The 21,224-nt window shown below is 45.8% G+C and overlaps 1 protein-coding gene across 1 annotated transcript; it reads right to left on the reverse strand.

Annotated features, from left to right (window-relative positions):
- Positions 1–760: 760 nt before the first annotated feature.
- tcirg1a (T cell immune regulator 1, ATPase H+ transporting V0 subunit a3a) lies at positions 761–21,060 on the reverse strand. Its single transcript, XM_029766100.1, has 21 exons — positions 20,741–21,060; positions 17,839–17,961; positions 17,132–17,210; positions 16,715–16,863; positions 16,375–16,470; positions 15,829–15,893; positions 14,887–15,013; positions 14,605–14,687; positions 14,337–14,430; positions 13,545–13,757; positions 9,348–9,501; positions 9,106–9,245; positions 8,383–8,540; positions 8,216–8,306; positions 7,643–7,761; positions 7,272–7,485; positions 7,022–7,135; positions 6,665–6,751; positions 6,288–6,408; positions 1,708–1,879; positions 761–1,377 (listed from the first exon to the last, which is right to left on the reverse strand). Exons 2-21 carry the CDS (start codon positions 17,953–17,955, stop codon positions 1,293–1,295), a joined length of 2,478 nt encoding a protein of 825 aa, XP_029621960.1. The 5' UTR covers positions 17,956–17,961; positions 20,741–21,060; the 3' UTR covers positions 761–1,292.
- Between the last annotated feature and the right edge of the window lie 164 nt (positions 21,061–21,224).

Here is a 21,224-nt window from a genome sequence, read left to right on the forward strand (position 1 = left end):
CAGTAGCCATATACAGTACCTTTTTTTTAAAAGTTTGGACACAACCAGTCATTCAAGGGTTTTTCTTTTTACTATTTTCTACATTGTAGAATAATAGTGAAGACATCAACTATGAAATAACACATGGAATCATGTAGTAACCAAAAAAGAGGTAGAGGTATCTCTGGGTCTTCCTTTCCTGTGGTGGTCCACATGAGAGCCAGTGTCCTCACAGCGCTCGATGGTTTTTGCGACTGCACTTGAAGAAACGTTCAAAGTTCTTGAATTGTTCTGTATTGACTGACCTTTCATGTCTTAAAGTAATGATGGACTGTGGTTTCTCTTTGCTTGCTTGAGCTGTTCTTGTCATAATATACCACCCCTGCCTTGTCACAACACAACTGATTGGCTCAAACGCATTAAGAAGGAAAGGAATCAAACAAATTAACTTTTAACAAGGCACACCTGTTAATTGAAATGCATTCCAGGTGACTACCTCATGAAGCTGGTTGAGAGAATGTCAGTGTGCAAAGCTGTCATCAAGGCAAAGGGTGGCTACTTTGAAGAGTCTCTAATATAAAATATATTTTGATTACTACATGATTTCATAGTTTTGATGTCTTCACTATTTTACAATATAGAAAATAGTAAAAGTAAAGAAACACTTGAATGAGTAGGTGTCCAAACTTTTGACTGGTACTGTAAACTATCATGTATGTTGGCTGGTGTTCATACTCAACATTGTAGTGGATTTTCAGTAAAGTAGAGACAATCCACAAGCTTTTAGGGATTATAAAACAATTCTTTAATGGCATTCAATTATAAGTGGTAATAACATAGAAAGCTCCCATGCACAAAATGGTGCCCCAGTTGTCCCTGGGAAACGTAGTGCACTCCTACAGTAGCCATCTTTGTTGTAGGCTCATCAAGAGAAACTGCAAGTCAAAAACCACTTCCTGAGCAAAACAACTAAACGCTAACTATATTCACAAGTTCCTCTCCTTTTTAAGAAGGATACCATCTGCAAGATGAAAAATTCAAGTCAACATTTTTTAGTATCAAACAATAGCTTATTAGGCTATGGATGCATCTGAAATGGAACCCTAAAACCTATATAGTTCACTTCCTTTGTCAAAAGTAGTGCACTATATAAAGAATAGGTTACCATCCCAAACACCCTACATCTGTCAGTATTTCATATGTAACATAACGTCCTGTGTTGAAAGCGGTATATAAAACAATGCAAGCTTATTATTGGGTTATATCTGTGTAGGGACTGCAATTCCTCTGTAACAATGTCCTGTGTTGAAAGCCTATAGAGGGTTCAGGATGGAGGAAAAGGAGAAAGTGTTGAGCTTGTATCCTGTTCCACTGTAGAACTTATTCTGGAACTCCACCCTGGGAAGAAAGATAAGGGGAATATTAGGGATGGAGAACGGTGTGGCGTGAAGGAAGTCACGCCGCTTATTCAGCGACTACCACTTCCTCCTGACGTGACTCGCGCTGAGGCTCCAACCAGGGACCTCTGCTCTGCTAGCACACGTGACGGCCCACCCGAAGCGTCTTGCCACCGAAACTTTCACAATTCTGCGACACTTGAGGCTGAGAAGTTTCACACGTCCCCATGTGTGCTGTGCGTGCGGGGGATACAAATCAGCTGGTTGTGTTTGTGGGGGTGAGAGATGGAAAACATTGGGGGGCAATAGGGAGTCGGTGTGTGTGACCTACCAGTGCAATCTGAGCGCGTGCAGGAACGCAGACAGCCCCTCCATGACGAGCAGGATGGAGACAGTGAGTGTGGCGAAGAAGGAAAAGATGATGGCTAGAACTACAGATCCCACGTAGCCCTGCCACGACAGGCTGATACGCATCACCATCACCCATAGCACCTCCGACAGCTCTGCAACACATACACACACACACACACACACAACTGGTATTATGCCGCGTTCAAAACTACTGGGAACTCTGAAATCTCTGACTTCAGTGCGTTCAAGACAACTGGTAACTCTGAGGAAAAACTAGCTCCGACTGGGAAAAATCTTTTTGAACGGTCATCCAACTCGGAAACTCTCATCTTTCTAGAGCTCCGACCTGAAGCTTACTGACGTCATGATTTGACCTCGTTTTTGTTTTTTAAAGAGTTCCCAGTTGTCTTGAAAGAACCATTAGTAGGCTGTCACTTTTCCATTTAGCAAAGAGCATACAAATACATGTGGCTCTTTTTATATACTGCTCCAAAAAATAAAGGGAACACTAAAATAACACATCCTAGATCTGAACAAATGAAATAATCTTACTAAATACTTTTTTCTTTACATAGTTGAATGTGCTGACAAAATCACACAAAAATAATCAATGGAAATCCAATTTATCAACCCATGGAGGTCTGGATTTGGAGTCACACTCAAAATTAAAGTGGAAAACCACACTACAGGCTGATCCAACTTTGATGTAATGTCCTTAAAACAAGTCAAAATGAGGCTCAGTAGTGTGTGTGGCTTCCACGTGCCTGTATGACCTCCCTACAACGTCTGGGCATGCTCCTGATGAGGTGGCGGATGGTCTCCTGAGGGATCTCCTCCCAGACCTGGACTAAAGCATCTGCCAACTCCTGGACAGTCTGTGGTGCAACGTGGCATTGGTGGATGGAGCGAGACATGATGTTCCAGATGTGCTCAATTGGATTCAGGTCTGGGGAATGGGCGGGCCAGTCCATAGCATCAATGCCTTCCTCTTGCAGGAACTGCTGACACACTCCAGCCACATGAGGCCTAGCATTGTCTTGCATTAGGAGGAACCCAGGGCCAACCGCACCAGCATATGGTCTCACAAGGGGTCTGAGGATCTCATCTCGGTACCTAATGGCAGTCAGGCTACCTCTGGCGAGCACATGGAGGGCTGTGCAGCCCCCCAAAGAAATGCCACCCCACACCATGACTGACCCACCGCCAAACCGGTCATGCTGGAGGATGTTGCAGGCAGCAGAACGTTCTCCACGGCGTCTCCAGACTCTGTCACGTCTGTCACGTGCTCAGTGTGAACCTGCTTTCATCTGTGAAGAGCACAGGGCGCCAGTGGCGAATTTGCCAATCTTGGTGTTCTCTGGCAAATGCCAAACGTCCTGCACGGTGTTGGGCTGTAAGCACAACCCCCACCTGTGGACGTCGGGCCCTCATACCACCCTCATGGAGTCTGTTTCTGACCGTTTGAGCAGACACATGCACATTTGTGGCCTGCTAGAGTTCATTTTGCAGGGTTCTGGCAGTGCTCCTCCTGCTCCTCCTTGCACAAAGGCGGAGGTAGCGGTACTGCTGCTGGGTTGTTGCCCTCCTACAGCCTCCTCCACGTCTCCTGATGTACTGGCCTGTCTCCTGGTAGCGCCTCCATGCTCTGGACACCACGCTGACAGACACAGCAAACCTTCTTGCCACAGCTCGCATTGATGTGCCATCCTGGATGAGCTGCACTACCTGAGACACTTGTGTGGGTTGTAGATTCCGTCTCATGCTACCACTAGAGTGAAAGAACCGCCAGCATTCAAAAGTGACCAAAACATCAGCCAGGAAGCATAGGAACTGAGAAGTGGTCTGTGGTCTCCACCTGCAGAACCACTCCTTTATTGTGGGTGTCTTGCTAATTGCCTATAATTTCCACCTGTTGTCTATTCCATTTACACAACAGCATGTGAAATGTATTGTCAATCAGTGTTTCTTCCTAAGTGGACAGTTTGATTTCACAGAAGTGTGATTGACTTGGAGTTACATTGTGTTGTTTAAGTGTTCCCTTTATTTTTTTGAGCAGTGTATATACAATTTGATCACCAGGTCACACAAATATATAAATGATTATGTATGTAGAAGAGCTGCTTAAAATGTACACTACTGTCAAAAGTTTGGGGTCACTTGGAAATGTCCTTGTTTTTGAAAGAAAGTCACATTTTCTTTGTCCATTAAAATGACATCAAATTGATCAGAAATGCAGTGTAGACATTCTTAACACCAATCTGAACGTCAACAGTGAAGAGGCGACTCCGGGATGCTGGACTTCTAGGCAGAGTTGCAAAGAAAAAGCCATCTCAGACTGGCCAATAAAAAGAAAAGATTAAGATGGGCAAAAAAACACAGACACTGGACAGAGGAACTCTGCCTAGAAAGCCAGCATCCCGGAGTCGCCTCTTCACTGTTGACGTTGAGACTGGTGTTTTGCAGGTACTATTTAATGAAGCTGCCAGTTGAGGACTTGTGAGGCGTCTGTTTCTCAAACCAGACACACTAATGTATTTGTCCTCTTGCTTAGTTGTGCACCGGGGCCTCCCACTCCCCTTTTTATTCTGGTTATAGCCAGTTTGCGCTGTTCTGTGAAGGGAGTAGTACACAGAGTTGTACGAAATCTTCAGTTTCTTGGCAATTTCTCGCATGGAATAGCTTTCATTTCTCAGAACAAGAATAGACTGACAAGTTTCAGAAGAAAGTTATTTGTTTCTGGCCCTTTTGAGCCTGTAATCGAACCCACAAATGCTGATGCTCCAGATACTCAACTAGTCTAAATAAGGTCCCACAGTTGACAGTGCATGTCAGAGCAAAAACCAAGCCATGAGGTCGAAGGAATTTTCCATAGTGAGCCAAGACAGGATTGTGTCGAGGCACAGATCTGGGGAAGGGTACCAAAACATTTCTGCAGCATTGAAGGTCCCCAAGAAGAAAGTGGCCTACATCATTCTAAAATGGAAGATGTTTGCAACTGGCCACCCAGCCAAACTGAGCAATCGGGGGAGAAGGGCCTTGGTCAGGGAGATGACCAAGAAGCTAATGGTCACTCTGACAGAGCTTTACATTTCATATGTGGAGATGGGAGAACCTTCTAGAAGGGCAACCATCTCTGCAGCACTCCATCAATCAGGCCTTTATGGTAGAGTGGCCAGACGGAAGCCACTCCTCAGTAAAAGGCACATGACAGCCCGCTTGGAGTTTGCCAAAAGGCACCTAAAGGACTCTGACAATGAGAAATAAGATTCTCTGGTCTGATGAAATCAAGATAAAACTCGATGGCCTGAATGCCAAGCATCACGTCTGGAGGAAACCTGGCACCATCCCTACGGTGAAGCATGGTGCTAGCAGCATCATGCTGTGGGGATGTTTTTCAGCGGCAGGGACTGGGAGACTAGTTAGAATCAAGGCAAAGATGAACGGAGAAAAGTACAGAGAGAACCTTGATGAAAACCTGCTCCAAGAAGCTCAGGACCTCAGACTGGGGTGAAGGTTCACCTTCCGACAGGACAGCGACCTTAAGCACACAGCCAAAACAACGCAAGAGTGGCTTCGGGACAAGTCTTTAAATGTCCTTGAGTGGCCCAGCCAGAGCCCAGACTTGAACCCGATCGAACATCTCTGGAGAGACCTGGAAATAGCTGTGCAGCAACCTGACAGAGATTGAGAGGATCTGCAGAGCAGAATGGGGAAAAACTCCCCAAATACAGGTGTGCCAAGCTTGACGTGTCATACCCAAGAAGACTCGATGCTGTAATAGCTGCCAAAGGTGCTTCAACAAAGTACTGAGTGAAGGGTCTGAATACTTATGTAAATCTGATAATTCAGTAAAAAAAAAACGAAAAAACTGTTTTTGCTTTGTCATTATGGGGTATTGTGTGTAGATTGAATAAGGCTGTAACATAACAAAATGTGGAAAAGGTCAAGGGGTCTGAATACTTTCCGAAGGCACTGCATCAGTGGGTCAGGAGCTATAGCTATCAGTGGGTAAGTAGTTATAGGTACTTATGTCATATTGGATATTGCATTGAAAATAGCATCCCGATAGCCTTTTAGTTTTGGACACAACCAGAACATACTGTATGTCCATGAACTGCACTGTTATGTTGGCATCGTTCACATTTGGAGTCAACTTGGGAATAGAAGGTGGGCTCTCTTTCGATTGCTTAAAGGTGATAGGCAAACGGTTTCCTGATTTAAAAAAAAATCAAAAACAGTCTTCTCCCTGTCTCCCGCCCTTCATCTATTCTGATTAGGAAGTACTTGACAGGTAAAAGAAAGTCATGTGATAGAAGCTCGATTTAAGGCAGCCTCTCTGATTCAGAGGGGTTGGGTTAAATGCATTCAGTTGTACAACTGACTAGGTATCCCCCTTTCATCATCAGGCTAGCTTTCACCTAGTCAGTTCTTTCAGATCAGTGCCGTGAAGGATGGATTTGAAAAACAATTGAGACGTGTATAGAGGAAGTAGGAGACTTAGATTTAAGTGTGTGTGTTATGAGAGCGTGCGTGTTAGATATTTGGGTGTGTGTGACTCACGTGCATGTGCAAGGCTGAGGGCCCACAGTCGTAGGTAGGAAGCTGTGTTGGAGATGCAGCCTAGACAGTATTCTATAGTGTGGATGGCCTGGTGCATGAACACATCCGCTGTGTCAAACTCCTGCAGGGGAGGAGAGAAAGGGTTACAACCAGAATCCCAAATCAACAATGAGCCCTTAACTGGTCCATATTCACTAGACGCCAAACAAACAAAAAACAGACCGAAACCTGGAGGGACTACATTGTCCAATAAGAAACACCCATTTTTGTTTTCAGTTGAAAAACCTTTTGGTACGGTTTAGATTAATTAACAAGACCCAGTTTCCTCAAATGAACCCTCCTACTTTCTAACCCCCCCCCCCCCCCCACCCCCCCACCTCCTCCTCTCTGGTTCCGCCTTCCTCCAGGTCTCCTTGTAATGCGTTGATGGAGCTGGTGTCCGTCACAAGGGGGCGCTCTTCTCCCTGTCACACACACACGCGCACACGCACACGCACACACACACGACATGTGGCATCTATTACTTACAATCAGAGGGCTGAGGTCTAAAACCAATGACTCAGTAGGGTAAACAGACTTCAAGTCTCAATCACTCACGCACACACACTTAACTGTTCGCATAGGTTGCAAACGCTGTCGGACTCCTTCGCTTACAAGCACAAATGTAGTTATCCACTTCCAATCCCGGTCTCTTTCAGTCTTTCTCTCTCTCTCTCTCTCTCACACACCCTTACCCCTCTCGTGTTGGCTCTTCTCCTGTGGTTGTAGTAGAGATAGAGTGGTTTCCCTAGTAACAGGACAGGCACTGACGCCAGAGCTACCACCACCAGGACCCTCTGGACTATCATCTAGAGGGAGGGGGGGGGGGACAGAAGAGAAACAGATATTCATTGAAGTTGTCCATTGCTAGAGCTTAATGCAGCTAGGTGGACAGGACAGGTACACTCACCTATCCACAATCACGTGTGTGCTTGTGCTCCTCACCTGTCCGTGGTAGAGGGGCGGATTATCCTCATTCTCAGTGAACAGGAACATATCTATGAAGTGTATGAGGATGCTGGGGGCCCGGTCTGAGTCCTGGGGGCTGAACGCCACCCACTTAAACAACACCATGAAGACCAGGTAGCCAAACAGACACTGCATGAACAACAGCTCTGGGATCAGTACCAGGAATACACTGCTCAGCTGGTTCAAGTGACTGGAGGGTGTGAGAGAGACAAAGAACATGACTATGATCAGATGTGTTACTAAGGTCTCCTTGGAAAAGAGAGGGTTCATTATAATACAAACCTCAATTCAGTATAGGGTTAGAAGATATAGTGCCAAAAGGTGTAGACTATGTGTAATTGACCTACATGTAGTTGAAAAAGGACAGGCAGACCCCGAAAGTCATGTGGACGACCCCGATGATGACGGACATCTTCATCTTGTACGAGTTCAGGAACGTCAGGTGGTTGTTGGCCAGCCGCCAGATCTACAGGTCAAAGGTCAGAAAACGGAACACAGCAGACGTTGTTTTGGAATGTGTCGAAATTCAAGTATTCCGTACACAAGAATGTTTCTTTACGTTTAGTTTGTTTCTCTTTTCATTTATTGTTGAAACCAGCACAGTACCTAACATATTTGTACGGGTCTAGGCCTATGCCTGTCAGTAATCGCCATTGCAGTACAATAAAAGGAAATGGGTAATGTTACCGCCATGTTTTCATTTGACTCAGTCCGGAAAAATGTTGATGTTACATCACTGTGCATCACTGTTTCCAGAGTCTACTCACTCCAAAGCTGCTGTATGAGAGAGCTTGGATACATGTTGCAAGGGGGTTTCCAGTGCCGGCTCATTCAGTACGGAACGAAGACGTCAAATGGGAAAATAGGCAAAACCGATATATAGATAAAAAGATGGATGGATGTAGTTTAGAGTTAGTTACCGGGTCGATGCCAAACGGATAGGGCCCCTGGAACACTCCGGTCACGTTCGGGTCCAAAGTAAGATACTGGTTCTCCCTCAGAGTCTCGTCACTGACACAGAATGGAGAGAACAATGTTAGTGTGTGTGTGTGCGTCTGTATGCATACATGTGTGTGTATCCATTCACCTCCAGTTGTAGTGCTGGAACATAGGTTGTAGGTGCCATCCCGAGGGGAAGGGGCTGAGGCCTTTACTGAAACACTCGTTGTAGACGGCTCCGGTATAGATAGAGAATAGACCCATCAGCAGGATCAGATACCGACCACCAAACATCATCTGCCAGATCTGAGAGAGAGATAGAGAGATGCTCTTCAGTGGATGAGGTCAAGACGGGTACAGTGTGTGACTGGGCCAGTTGAAACACGTTCATTTCCAGTAGTGATTCTACATGAAGACAAACTAGAGACAGGAAACTGGGATGATTGTGTGTTTGGAGAGAGGCTCTAGCATCAGCTCAAGTCCTCTGGCGCCTGATTGGTGACACACCCTGGAGTCGCCCACCCCTGCATTAGAGGGCTCTCCCCTCCTCCTGTTTACCTTGTTGCTCCCGAGTGGCGCAGCGGTCTAAGGCACTGCATCTCAGTGCTAGAGGTGTTACTACAGACACCTTGGTTCGAATCCAGGCTGTATCACAACCCGGCCCGTGATTTCCAACATAGGGCGGCGCACAATTGGCCCAGCGTCGTCCGGGTTTGGCCGGTGTAGGCCGTCATTGTAAATAAGAATTTGTTCTTAACTGACTTGCAGAGTTAAATAAAGGTTCAATATTTTTTTTCTAATAAAACAGTCCTGAGTTTGGGGTATTTCTCCTGTAGTACCATCCACAAGGAGAGTGGTAAGCTGTGTGTACCTCGTTGTCGTTGGTCCTGAGATTGAGGTCTCTCTCCTGCAGCACCATCCAGAGGGCGGCCATGGTCATGAGGAGGCCGTGGCCCACGTCCCCAAACATCACCGCAAACAGGAAGGGGAAGGTGATGATGGTGTACACCGCTACGGACGGAGACACAAACACACAAAACATACACAGAGAGCGAGAGTTAGGGTTGACAGAGTTGGTGGATGACTGTTGAGTTTTCTGGTGTGTGTGTATACCTGGGTTGACCTCTCTGTATCTGGCAACACCGTATGCGTCTACGATGCTCTGGAAGCCGGCTGTGAAGGAGTTGGTGTGGAAGAGGGTGGGAGGAGGAGTGCTGGGGTCCGGGAGGCGGTTATAGAATGAGTCCACACCACTACCGTTCTTCCTCTGTGGGAGAGGGAGAGAAAGAGAGAGATGCGAGAGATATTCCTGTTATTGCCTAAAGTAATCATAACACCAAAATCTGATTCCACATTCTTATGATGTGTCTACCTAGCCAAAAGCCTAATTTCTTTCACCTTGATCATCCCTGTCTATTCTTTCACCTTGATCATCCCTGTCTATTCCTCCCTCTATCTCAGACCAACTTTGATGGGGGTGGGGGCCACACAAATCTTAACTGGTCATGAGGGGCTGCAGTAAACTTGCGGGTCTGTGTACCCACATCCATACACACACACATGTAGTCAACTGATTTGTGCAATCAATCCATTTGTGCAGTTAAACTACACTGAACAAAAAATATAAACACAACATGCAACAATTTCAAAGATTTCTTTCAAATTATTATATTATTTATTTATTTATTGGTATTTTACCCCCTTTTTTCCTCCCCAATTTCGATCTTGTCTCATCGCTGCAACTCCCCAACGGGTTTGGGAGGCGGAGGTCGAGTCATGCATCCTCCGAAACATGACCAGCCAAACCGCGCTTCTTAACACCCGCCCGCTCAACCCGGAAGCCTGCCGCAACAATGTGTTGGAGGAAACACTGTTCACCTGACGACCGAGGTCAGCCTGCAGGTGCCCGGCCCGTCACAAGAAGTAACTGGAGCGCAATTAGCCAAGTAAAGCCCCACACCAAAACCCTTCTCTAACCCGGACGACGCTGGGCCAATTGTGCGCCGCCCTATGGGACTGCCGATCACGGCCGGTTGTGATACAGCCCGGGAACGAACTGCCTCTAGCACTGAGATGCAGTGAGTTAGACCACTGTGCCACTCAGGAGCCCAATTTCTAAGATTTTACTGAGTTACAGGTCACAAAAGGAAATCAGTCAATTAAAATAAATAAATTAGACCCTAATCTATGGATTAGCTATTGACTGTGACTTTAAACAGCTTGAAAATTTCCAGAAAATGATGTCATGGCTTTAGAAGCTTCTGATAGGCTAATTTACATCATTTGAGTCAATTGGAGGTGTACCTGTGGATGTATTTCAAGGCCTACCTTCAAACTCAGTGTCTCTTTGCTTGACATGATGGGAAAATCAAAAGAAATCAGCCAAGACCTCACAAAAAAAATTGTAGACCTCCACAAGTCTGGTTCATCTTTGGGAGCAATTTCCAAACGCCTGAAGGTATCACATTCATCTATACAAACAATAGTACGCAAGTATAAACACCATGGGACCACGCAGCCGTCACACCGCTCAGGAAGGAGACGCGTTCTGTCTCCTGGAGATGAACGTACTTTGGTGCGAAAAGTGCAAATCAATCCCAGAACAACAGCAAAGGACCTTGTGAAGATGCTGGAGGAAACAGGTACAAAATTATCTATATCCACAGTAAAACGAGACCAATATCGACATAACCTGAAAGGCAGCTCAGCAAGGAAGAAGCCACTGCTTCAAAACCACCATAAAAAAGCCAGACTACGGTTTGCAACTGCACATGGGGACAAAGATCGTACTTTTGGAGAAATGTGGCCAAACAGAAACTGTTTGGCCATAATGACCATCGTTATGTTTGGAGGAAAAAGGGGGAGGCTTGCAAGTTGAAGAACACCATCCCAACCGTGAAGCACGTGGGTGGCAGAATTATGTTGTGGGGGTGCTTTGCTGCAGGAGGGACTGGTGCACTTCACAAAATAGATGGCATCATGAGGAAAGAAAATTATGTGGATATATTGAAGCAACATCTCAAGACATCAGTCAAGAAGTTAAAGCTTGGTTCCAAATGGACAATGACCCCAAGCATACTTCCAAAGTTGTGGCAAAATGGCTTAAGGACAAGAAAGTCAAGGTATTGGAGTGGACAGCACAAAGCCCTGACCTCAATCCCATAGAAAATGTGTGGGCAGAACTAAAAAATAGTGTGCGAGCAAGGAGGCCTACAAACCTGACTCAGTTACACCAGCTCTGTCAGGAGGAATGGGCCAAAATTCACCCAACTTATTGTGGGAAGCTTGTGGAAGGTTACCCAAAACGTTTGACCCAACTTAAACAATTTAAAGGCAATGCTACCAAATACTAATTGAGTGTATGTAAACTTCTGACCCACTGGGAATGTGATGAAATAATAATATCTGAAATAAATCATTCTCTCTACTATTATTCTGACATTTCACATTCTTAAAATATAGTGGTGATCCTAACTGACCTAAGACAGGGAATTTTTACTAGGATTAAATGTCAGGAATTATGAAAAACTGAGTTTAAATGTATTTGGCTAAGGTGTATGTAAACTTCCGACTTCAACTGTAGATCCTTGCGACATGGGGCTGTGCATTATCATGCTGAATCATGAGGTGATGGCGGCGGATGAGTGGCACAACAATGGGCCTCAGGATCTCATTACGGCATCTCTGTGCATTCAAATTACAATCGATAAAATACAACTGTATTCGTTATCCGTAGCTTATGCCTGCCAATACTATAACCCCACCTCCACCATGGGGTACTCTGTTCACATCGTTGACATCAGCAAACAGCTCGCCCACACAACGCCATACAAGCTGTCTGCCATCTGCCCGGTACAGTTGAAACCGTGATTCATTCGTGAAGAACACACTTCTCCAGCGTGCCAGTGGCCATCGAAGGTGAGCATTTGCCCACTGAAGTCGGTTACGACGCCAAACTGCAGTCAGGTAAAGACCCTGGTGAGGATGACGAGCAAGCAGATAAGCTTCCCTGAGACGGTTCCTGACAGTTTATTCAGAAATTCTTTGGTTGTGCAAACCCACAGTTTCATCAGCTGTCCGGGTGGCTGGTCTCAGACGATCCCGCAGGTGAAGAAACCGGATGTGGAGGTCCTGGATTGGCGTGGTTACATATGGTCTGCGGTTGTAAGGCCAGTTGGACATACTAGCAAATTCTCTAACAACTTTGGAGGTGGCTTATGGAAGAGAAATTAACATTCAATTCTCTGGTAACAGATGTGGTGGAAATTCCTGCAGTCAGCATGTCAATTGTATGCTCCATCAAAACTTGAGACATCTGTGGGATTTAGCTGTGTGACAAAACTGCACATTTTAGAAGTGGCCTTTTATTGTCCCCAGCACAAGATGCACCTATGTAATTATCATGCTGTTTAATCAGTTTCTTGATATGTCACACCTATCAGGTGGATGGAATATCTTGGCAAATAGAAATGCTCACTAACAGGGATGTAAACAACATTTTTTGAGAAATAAGCTTTTTGTGTGTATGGAATCTTTCTGGGATGTTTATTTCAGCTCATGAAAATTGGGACCGACACTTTACATGTTGCGTTGATATTTTTGTTTAGTATACTTAATTCTCTTAAATAAATGCATTATACCAGTAGCCAGGCCTGGCCCTAAGCGAGATTTGGTTGTGAGAAAATGTAGATGTCATTTTAAAGTTCTAAACATTTTGCAATTTTGTCATGGGGCGGAGAGAAAATGTTGCAATTTTATAACTCATTTCATGCAATTCTACCCATTCTGCCATGGGGCAGAGGACAAAATTGTAGTTTTTACAGCTAATTTTCTGCAATTCAATCCATTTTGCCATGGGGTGGAGATACATTTTTGCAGTTTCAAAGCAATGTTCCTGCAATTCGGCACATTTTGACATGACTTAATATGATATCAATGAGGGTCCCCTGGAAGTGAAGGCCTCTGGGCATGTGCCCGGTCAGTATTCAGCCATGATTAATTACTACACGTTGTGATAGCTGGCTAGACTAACTTACCAATCTAAAAATGATGAGCTGACATGGATAATTGAGTGACTGAAAGAACAAGAGAAAAACTGCTGATGCACAACCGAATGTAGAAACTGCACCTTGTGTATTCTACTATTCTAACTCGCAACAGGAAGTTGAGACCTCGACTGAGTTCTTAAAAAATCTAAAAATAAATGTTTTTGGAAATTGATCAGAGGGCCTACAAAAGAAAGAAAGAGAGAGAGAAGCCGCCATTTGCCCATCCCTACTCTATCTCCTCCCCACCCTCCTCCTCTCTCACCGTTCCCTCGATCAGGGCGCTCTGCAGCAGTAGCAGTTTCCTGACGGGACACCAGGCCTCAGCGATCAGACACTTGTCAGTGACGGAGGGGCTGCAGAGGTTGAGCACGGCCTGGACGGCCTTACACTTCTGGACCCGCACCTTCCACTGGGGCAGCACGGTCACCGAGCGACACAACAACTGCTGCAGGTAATGTTCCGTCTGGGAGAGGACCTGAGGGAAACCATGGAGGGAAGGAAGGGGTTTAATAAACACAGAATAGATAAGAATCCATACAAATAGAATGAGAACCATTCTAATGATATGGATAGAACACCTTCCACTGGGGTAGAACCTCCTGTCTGGGAGACCTGAAATATATCATGGAGAGGAAGGGGTTAACAAACCAGGGTGGTACCATAGGATAATTTTTTTTATTTAACCTTTATTTAACGAGGCAAGTCAGTTAAGAACAAATTCTTATTTACAATGACGGCCTACCCCGGCCAAACCCGGACGACGCTGGGCCAATTGTGCGCCGCCCTATGGGACTCCCAAACACGGCCAGTTGTGATACAGCCTGGAATCGAACCAGGTTCTGTAGTGACGCCTCTAGCACTGAGATGCAGTGCCTTAGACCGCTGCGCCACTCGGGAGCCCAAGATAGAACAGGCGTAGCCTGATATCCACCCAACATCGATGATGTCCGACGAAGACACAGAAAACTGAGAGATAATGATTGTTCCAGCTCAAAATGATCAGCTAGTCTCTGTCTATCTCTCTCTATCTCTCAATCTCGCTCTCTTTTCTTACCGTTTTGATGTCTACTATCCTTCCCTGCAGCCCGTGCAGAATCTTCTCTCTCTCCGTCGTGCCCTCTGGGTAGTCAAAGGTGTGGGTGTGGAAACTGAGAGAAGGACAGAAGAAGAAAGAGACAGAGGAAAGAAAGAGACAGAGAGAGAGATAGAGAAGGGGTAAGAAAAAAAGGAGACCAAGAATCATTAGATTCGACAATAAATTAGACAATAAATTCAACATGTAACTGAAAATTGTTCTAAACTTCGAATCTACTCTCACTAACCAATCACAGATCTTCTTGACTTTCTGTCCAATCTGCTCGCCCCAGAAAGAGATGAGGAAGACTGTCCACTGGACCATCTCGCCCTGTGATTGGTCGTAAAGAATGAAGTAAGAAAGTGGGATTTAGAAGGGGAAAAAAACATCATTTTCCTTATTTGTGTGGAAAGGGAAATACGTCCATTCTTCATAACGGAACGCTCATAAGGATATGATCCTCCAACATTCTTTCCTTTACTTTCCTTTCCTGTATTCATCCCTCTATTGTCCCCCTGTCATTTCTTACCGTTTCAGGAAGCTCCAGCCTCTCCTCCATCTCCCTGAAGTCGACGATGATGTAACCGCGGCACGCTCGCCATAGCAGCCGCTCAAACGACGGAACCTTCCACGGGTGGACCACGCCAGCCACAAAACTGGGAAGGAGACGGAAGAAGACAAGTGAGGGAAAAATATTTGCTAACACTTTATTTGGATAGTCCGCCTGTCTACTGACTATCAGTAACATTTCAATCAACTATCTACTAACCCTAACCCTGACCCTTATCCTAACCTTAACCCTTAACCTTATTCTTAACCTAACCCTAACCTTAGAAAGCAGTTGCTTATCAACAGATAGTTTATTGATCGTAGACCATCTGTAGAGCATCAATCCGGACTATACAAATAAAGTTTGACCAAATATCTTTCATCTTTTCTCCTCGACACTGGCTGCGTCAAATGACCACCCTATTCACTATATAGTGTACTTATTTTGACCGGGGCCCATAGGGAAAAGAATGCCACTTGGGACGCAACCACTTTTGCTTATCACATATCCTCTTTTATATATTGCAATGTGAACTATATTTAGGCGGCTTGTCAAGCCAGTAGGGAAAGTCCATTGGATAGTGTTCTTCCCAAATGGCAACCTATGGCACCCCAATTGCCTTTATAGTGCATTACTTTTGACCAGAGCCAGACCACTATATAGGAAACAGGGTGCTGTTTGAGATGCAGCCACTGACAATGAAGCAATTGATATCAGAGGAGGCTGGTGGGAGGAGCTACAGGAGGACAGGCTCCTTTGTAACGTCTGGAATGGAATGGAAGGAACGGAGTCAAACGTGGTTTCCATATGTTTGATGTATTTCCATCGATTCCGTCCCAGTCTTTACAGCGAGCCCGTCCTCCTATAGCTGCTCCCACCAGCCTCCACTGATATATATATATATATTTGTCCGTCTGTCACCTCAGCCTGATGTCTTGTCTGTTGTCCAGTAAGGCAGCAGTCTCCAGAGTAGAGGGAGGATGAGCCTGGCAAGAGGGGGAGATAGGAGATGAGTAGAAGGCGCTCAACCAATGAGAGACTAAGTACAAGGCGCTCAACCAATGAGAGACTAAGTACAACCAAAAATCATGAGAACATTTGGAAGGAATAGGTGCAACTCTCGCTTAAAATTCGAATCAATTCTAATAATAATTTATCTAATTCGAGGTAAAATCATGATGTTTCGGCCATCAATGGCCTTTATCAGAATGAAAGCTTCACCTAAAGAAATCAACACTTTTCCATACACATCTGCTGTGTTCATGAGTTCCTCGGAAACTTGGCCCATCCCGTTTGAAAATAACTTTGAGGTTTACTTGAATAGTTTTTTTGACATTGGAAACTCATAATTCCAAGAGCGTGTGAGTGCAACAATGGCCGACCACAGAGCAGCAGAGAGAATACTGGGATCTGTAGTTCATACCTGTGAGGTGATTAGAGACCAATGCTGGGAGCTGTCGTTCCTACCTGTGAGACGGTGAGAGTGTGTGTCTGGATCAGAACCCCTCTGTATTGGCTGAGCTGGATCAGCTGGTTCATCAGACAGTCTCTGTTCCTGGACACCTGGACCAATCAGACAGCAGAACAGTATGAATAACCCAAACAATGAAAGGAATAAAAATAACCTGGTGTACAGTTAGTTGTATATGGTCCCGTAGAGTCAATTGCAACGTTTCGACTGGAATGTCTAAGGAGGGATATATTTTCAAAGTAGAAAAACAGTGCCTCTCCCCTTCTCAGTACCTCTCCCCCTCACTCCTCTCCCATTTTCTCCCCCCTCCTAGCTTCTTCTTTCTCCCCTCCTCACCTCTCGTAGCTCCCTGGCCAGCCTCTCGCTCTCCTCCTCGATGGCCATGAGTTCTCTGGGCTGGGGGGCGGAGGGCACGGGGCTGGGGGTGGGGAGAGGACCCGCCTGCGGGGGGAACAGGGACCGAACGATCTCCTGCTCCAGGTACGCTGGGGAGAGAGGGACGAAGAGAAGGAAAGGTGGGGTGGAGAGATAAATGAACGAAGGGATGATGAACAGAAGGGTGGATGGAGCGACGGCGAAGGGAAAGAAGACGTGCAGAAAAGGAGAGTGGAAGAGGAATGAGGGAGCGAGTGGATATCCGATGCAGATTATCAAAGAGGAAGTGAGGATATGTAGAGGAGGAGGCTTGATGAATATCCCATATGAGAATGCTCTCTGATCGTATGGTGTGCAGGTCAGAGGTCAGGGACTCACTGAAGGTCTTCTCCATCTCCTCACAGCGCCGCACCTCGTTCACAAATTTCCTCTGGAACGAGTTGACATTGGGGTTCAACTGGAGTGGAGAGGAAGAGAAGGAGGAGTTAGAATACTAGAATGGACGTGAACCTTCTTATGACGGATTAAAAGGGTCGGCCATTTTGGTAAGGGCCAACCATAGTTTGCCAGTGCTGTAATAAGATAATTGTGTAAAACAATGAATGTGAATATTATCTGCACTGTAGGTTTGTTAGCTAGCCAGCCATACAGTCTTAGAGGAATAATTCCATTATTTTTTCAAATTAACTGCCAATATGCCAACACTCCATTCAAACAATGCAGTCAATTCACAGCCACACACTGGCTAAAATCAGTCGATGATAGGACTTAGACAATTTATGTTTTACTACCTACCTTACTTTTATTTTACTGCTTAAGTAGAAGCAGGAAATGCATCACCTATGCATTTACTGCCATTCATTCCAATTAGACTGGTTTGGATTTCTCCCTGACCCCAATGGCTGCCATTTTCACCCCAGTCTGGAACTGAGGATTTATGGCATAGCCCCTCTGGTAATTTAATAGGATATCTATGGTATTGACGTTAATTATACATTTAAAAGCCAAGTAAGCTTAGTCTAATTAGTCTATTATCAGCGTTACAATAGATGTTCAATACTAAAATGTCAAAGTTAAGAACTCACGTCTCTGAATTCGACCAGTCCCAGCTCTCCAAGCTCGCTGACGCAGTTGTAGGCTGACCCCGATTGGAGAAAGAGCTGCACAAGACACACCTCCTCGCTCCGAAAGAACGCGCCCATGGCGACCTGTAGAAATGAGTGTCAAATAAACAATCAACTTTAAAAGATATTATAAATGACCTGTTCAAAACGTCCGATAGACTCGTTATTGGAAAAAGACAATAGCCTGAGTGTCATGTTTGGCTTGACACTGACAGCAATGGAGTTCGCAAGAGCACAAACAGATCTGGGACCAGGCTAAAAAGAAAAGGTTGTTTCTTCTCTATTTTACCTGTCTGGTTGGTTAAATAACGGTAACAAAAATGTAAATAAATAAAAGCTAATATAGACAGTCCGGAGAGGATTGTAAAGCACCAAGAGAAAGACGGAGAGTAAGGAGGGATAGGACCAGTCAGGAGGAGTTGTAGCGAGCCACTGAACACAGAAAAGTGAATTTCTCGATATGTGACTCTGGGACAGACGGCCGGACAGTAATTGAGTTAAGATGAGGGGAACAGAACAGGATACCACCCCATGTGATTGAGAGATGGTCATGAGAGAGAGACTGATAAAATACTACAGTCACTCAAACCTATAATCAAAGTCAGCTGAGGCGTAGCGGGGGCCCTCACACACACGCACGCACGCACGCACACACACATACACACACACACACACACGTACTGCAAATAAGAAAAGGAAATCAGAGAGCTGTAGTACACTTTAGTATATATGGGAGTACTATCACTACTAATATAAATAGTAGCTAGTTACCATCTAATTACATTGTTATAATTAAGTATTCAGACCGACGTAAAAGAAGACATAGCAAGGATAGATGTACAGGCTGTATTAAATAGTGATGGACTCTCACGAGGACTGTGTGCTCTCGTTCGCCGTGGCCCACGTGAGCAAGTCGTTTCGGCGTGTAAACCCTCGCAAGGCTGCCGGCCCAGACGGCATCCCAAGCTTCAGAGCATGTGCAGGCCAGCTGGCTGGAGTGTTTACAGACGTATTCCATCTCTCCATATCCCACTCTGTTGTTCCTACTTGCTTCAAGATGTCCACCATTGTTCCTGTACCCAAGAAAGCGAATGGCAACTGAACTAAATGACTATCGCCCCGTAGCACTCACTTCTGTCATCATGAAGAGCTTCGAGAGGCTAGACAAGGATCATATCACCTCTACCTTACCCGACACCCCCCCTAGACCCACTGCAATTTGCATATCAGATCCACGAACGATGCAATCGCCATTGCTCTGCACACTGCCCTATCCCGCCTGGGCACGAGAAATACCTATGTAAGAATGCTGTTCATCGACTAAAGCTCAGCCTTCAACACCATAGTGCCCTCCAAGCTCATCATTAAGCTCAGGGCCCTGGGTCTAAACCCCTCCCTGTGCAACTGGGTCCTGGACTTCCTGACGGTAGGAAACCACACCACCGTCACGCTGATCCTCAACACGGGGGCCCCACGGGGGAGTCCAGCTCTCTCCAGTGCTCCCTGTTCCCCCATGGCCAGTGGCCACGCATATCTCCAACTCAATCACCAAGTTCACAGACGACACAACAGTCGTAGGCCTGATTTACCAACAACGACGAGACAGCCTACAGGGAGGAGGTGAGAGCCCTGGCGGAGTGGTGCCAGGAAAATGACCTCTCCCTCAACGTCAACAAAAGGAAGGAGCTGATTGTGGACTACAGGAGACCGCAGAAAGAGCACATCCACATTGACGCATCCACATTGACGGGCCGCAGTGGAGAGGGTCAAAAGTTTCAAGTTCCTCGGTGTGCACATCACTGACAACCTGAAATGGCATAGGCCCTCAGATCCTGGAAAAGTGAACTAACCTGACTGCCTAGTCACTTTTCCCCCTACCTACATGTAGATATTAACTTAACTACCCCGTTCCCCTGCACATTGACTCGTACCGGTACTCCTTGTATATAGCCGGGTTTATTGTTATTTATTGCGTTGCCATTTTTTGTGCAGATTTTCTTACTTTTTTAACTCTGCGTTGTTGAGAAAGGGTTCGTAAGTAAGCATTTCACAGTAAAGTCTAAACCTGTTGTTTTCAGTTTATGTGACAAATACAATTTTATTTGACTTGAAATTGTCTATTCACACAGACAGCTTGGTGAAGGCAGCACACAGCGCCTCTTCAACCTCAGGAGGCTGAAGAAATTCGGCTTGGCCCCGAAGACCCTCACAAACTTCTACAGATGCACCATTGAGAGCATCCTTTCGGGCTGTATCACCGCCTGGTACGGCAACTGCACCGCTCACAACCGCAGGGCTCTCCAGAGGGTGGGGCATCCAGCCCAACGCATCACCGGGGGGCGCACTGCCTGCCCTCCTTCCAGGACAACTGCAGCACCCGGTGTCACATGAAGGCCAATTTAGATAATCAAGGACCTCAGCCACCCGAGCCACGGCCTGTTCACTCCGATACCATCTAGTAGGCAGAGACAGTACACCGACGCTGGAACTAGAGCTGTGGAATCCTAGGGGCAGTGACGAGCTAGTTTTAGTTTAATCGGATTCATCATAGCTAGCTAGGATACGATGCTAGGAGGACACAATCACTCGCCACAAGGCAGTGATTGTAACTCCTCTCTTTTGAGTCAATGCAGCACTGTCCCGAATCGTCGCAGTGGGAGACGCTAACCCGGCTGGCGGCCATCAGCAGCATCAGAACGGCTAACAGTAACCTGGCTAGTAAAGACAAGCTAGCTGCCGTTGGCTCGCATAGCCTGTACACATGCCCGTCAAAATAGAGATGGTTGACCATTTCATCGAGACGTCTTCACGTCGTAGGGCGATAGCTAGCTACCTGAACCGAACATGAACTTGTGGAACTTACCGTTATCTAGCTAGCTCGCCGGTTAGCCGTGTGTTAACTGGGGCATGCTATCCCAGCATTTCTCCCTCTGGCAAGTCGGGACGGTGCAACGTGCACGATGCAGAGATGTAAACAAAGGGACTACAGTACAGACGACCGTTACGTTAGGTAACGAAGTTAGATGGCTGAAACTATTTGACCGTTTTCCTCCTTTTTCTTTCTTCTGTGTCACACTGACGTCTCCAACCGGTTTCAAATTCCGGGACGGTGGTGTTCTCACACACACCGGGTAATGGTGTTGTATAACAAGAGGGCATGTGTAATAAAGCATGTAATAGACCACACACACACACACACACACACACACACGATGAGAGCGGATTAGACTATTTTGATGTTTATTGATTGATGATCCAAAAACAGTCTTCACCTAGCAAAAGCATAATGCATAAGACAGGCATTTCACGAAGAAAGAGAGAAAGGAGAGACAATATGATAATAGTAA

The sequence above is a fragment of the Salmo trutta genome, chromosome 11 (genome assembly GCF_901001165.1).
Source record: "Salmo trutta chromosome 11, fSalTru1.1, whole genome shotgun sequence".
Lineage (NCBI taxonomy): Eukaryota > Metazoa > Chordata > Actinopteri > Salmoniformes > Salmonidae > Salmo > Salmo trutta.

Bases quoted from the DNA above. Each gene is read 5' to 3' on its own strand.
- tcirg1a (XM_029766100.1), bottom strand. From the start codon at position 17,955: ATGGGCGCGTTCTTTCGGAGCGAGGAGGTGTGTCTTGTGCAGCTCTTT. The intron at 1,880-6,287 runs GTGAGTCACACA...TATGTGTTGCAG, and splicing joins CCTCAGCCTTGCACATGCAC to AGCTGTCGGAGGTGCTATGG. The intron at 1,378-1,707 runs GTAGGTCACACA...CTTTCTTCCCAG, and splicing joins CACGCGCTCAGATTGCACTG to GGTGGAGTTCCAGAATAAGT.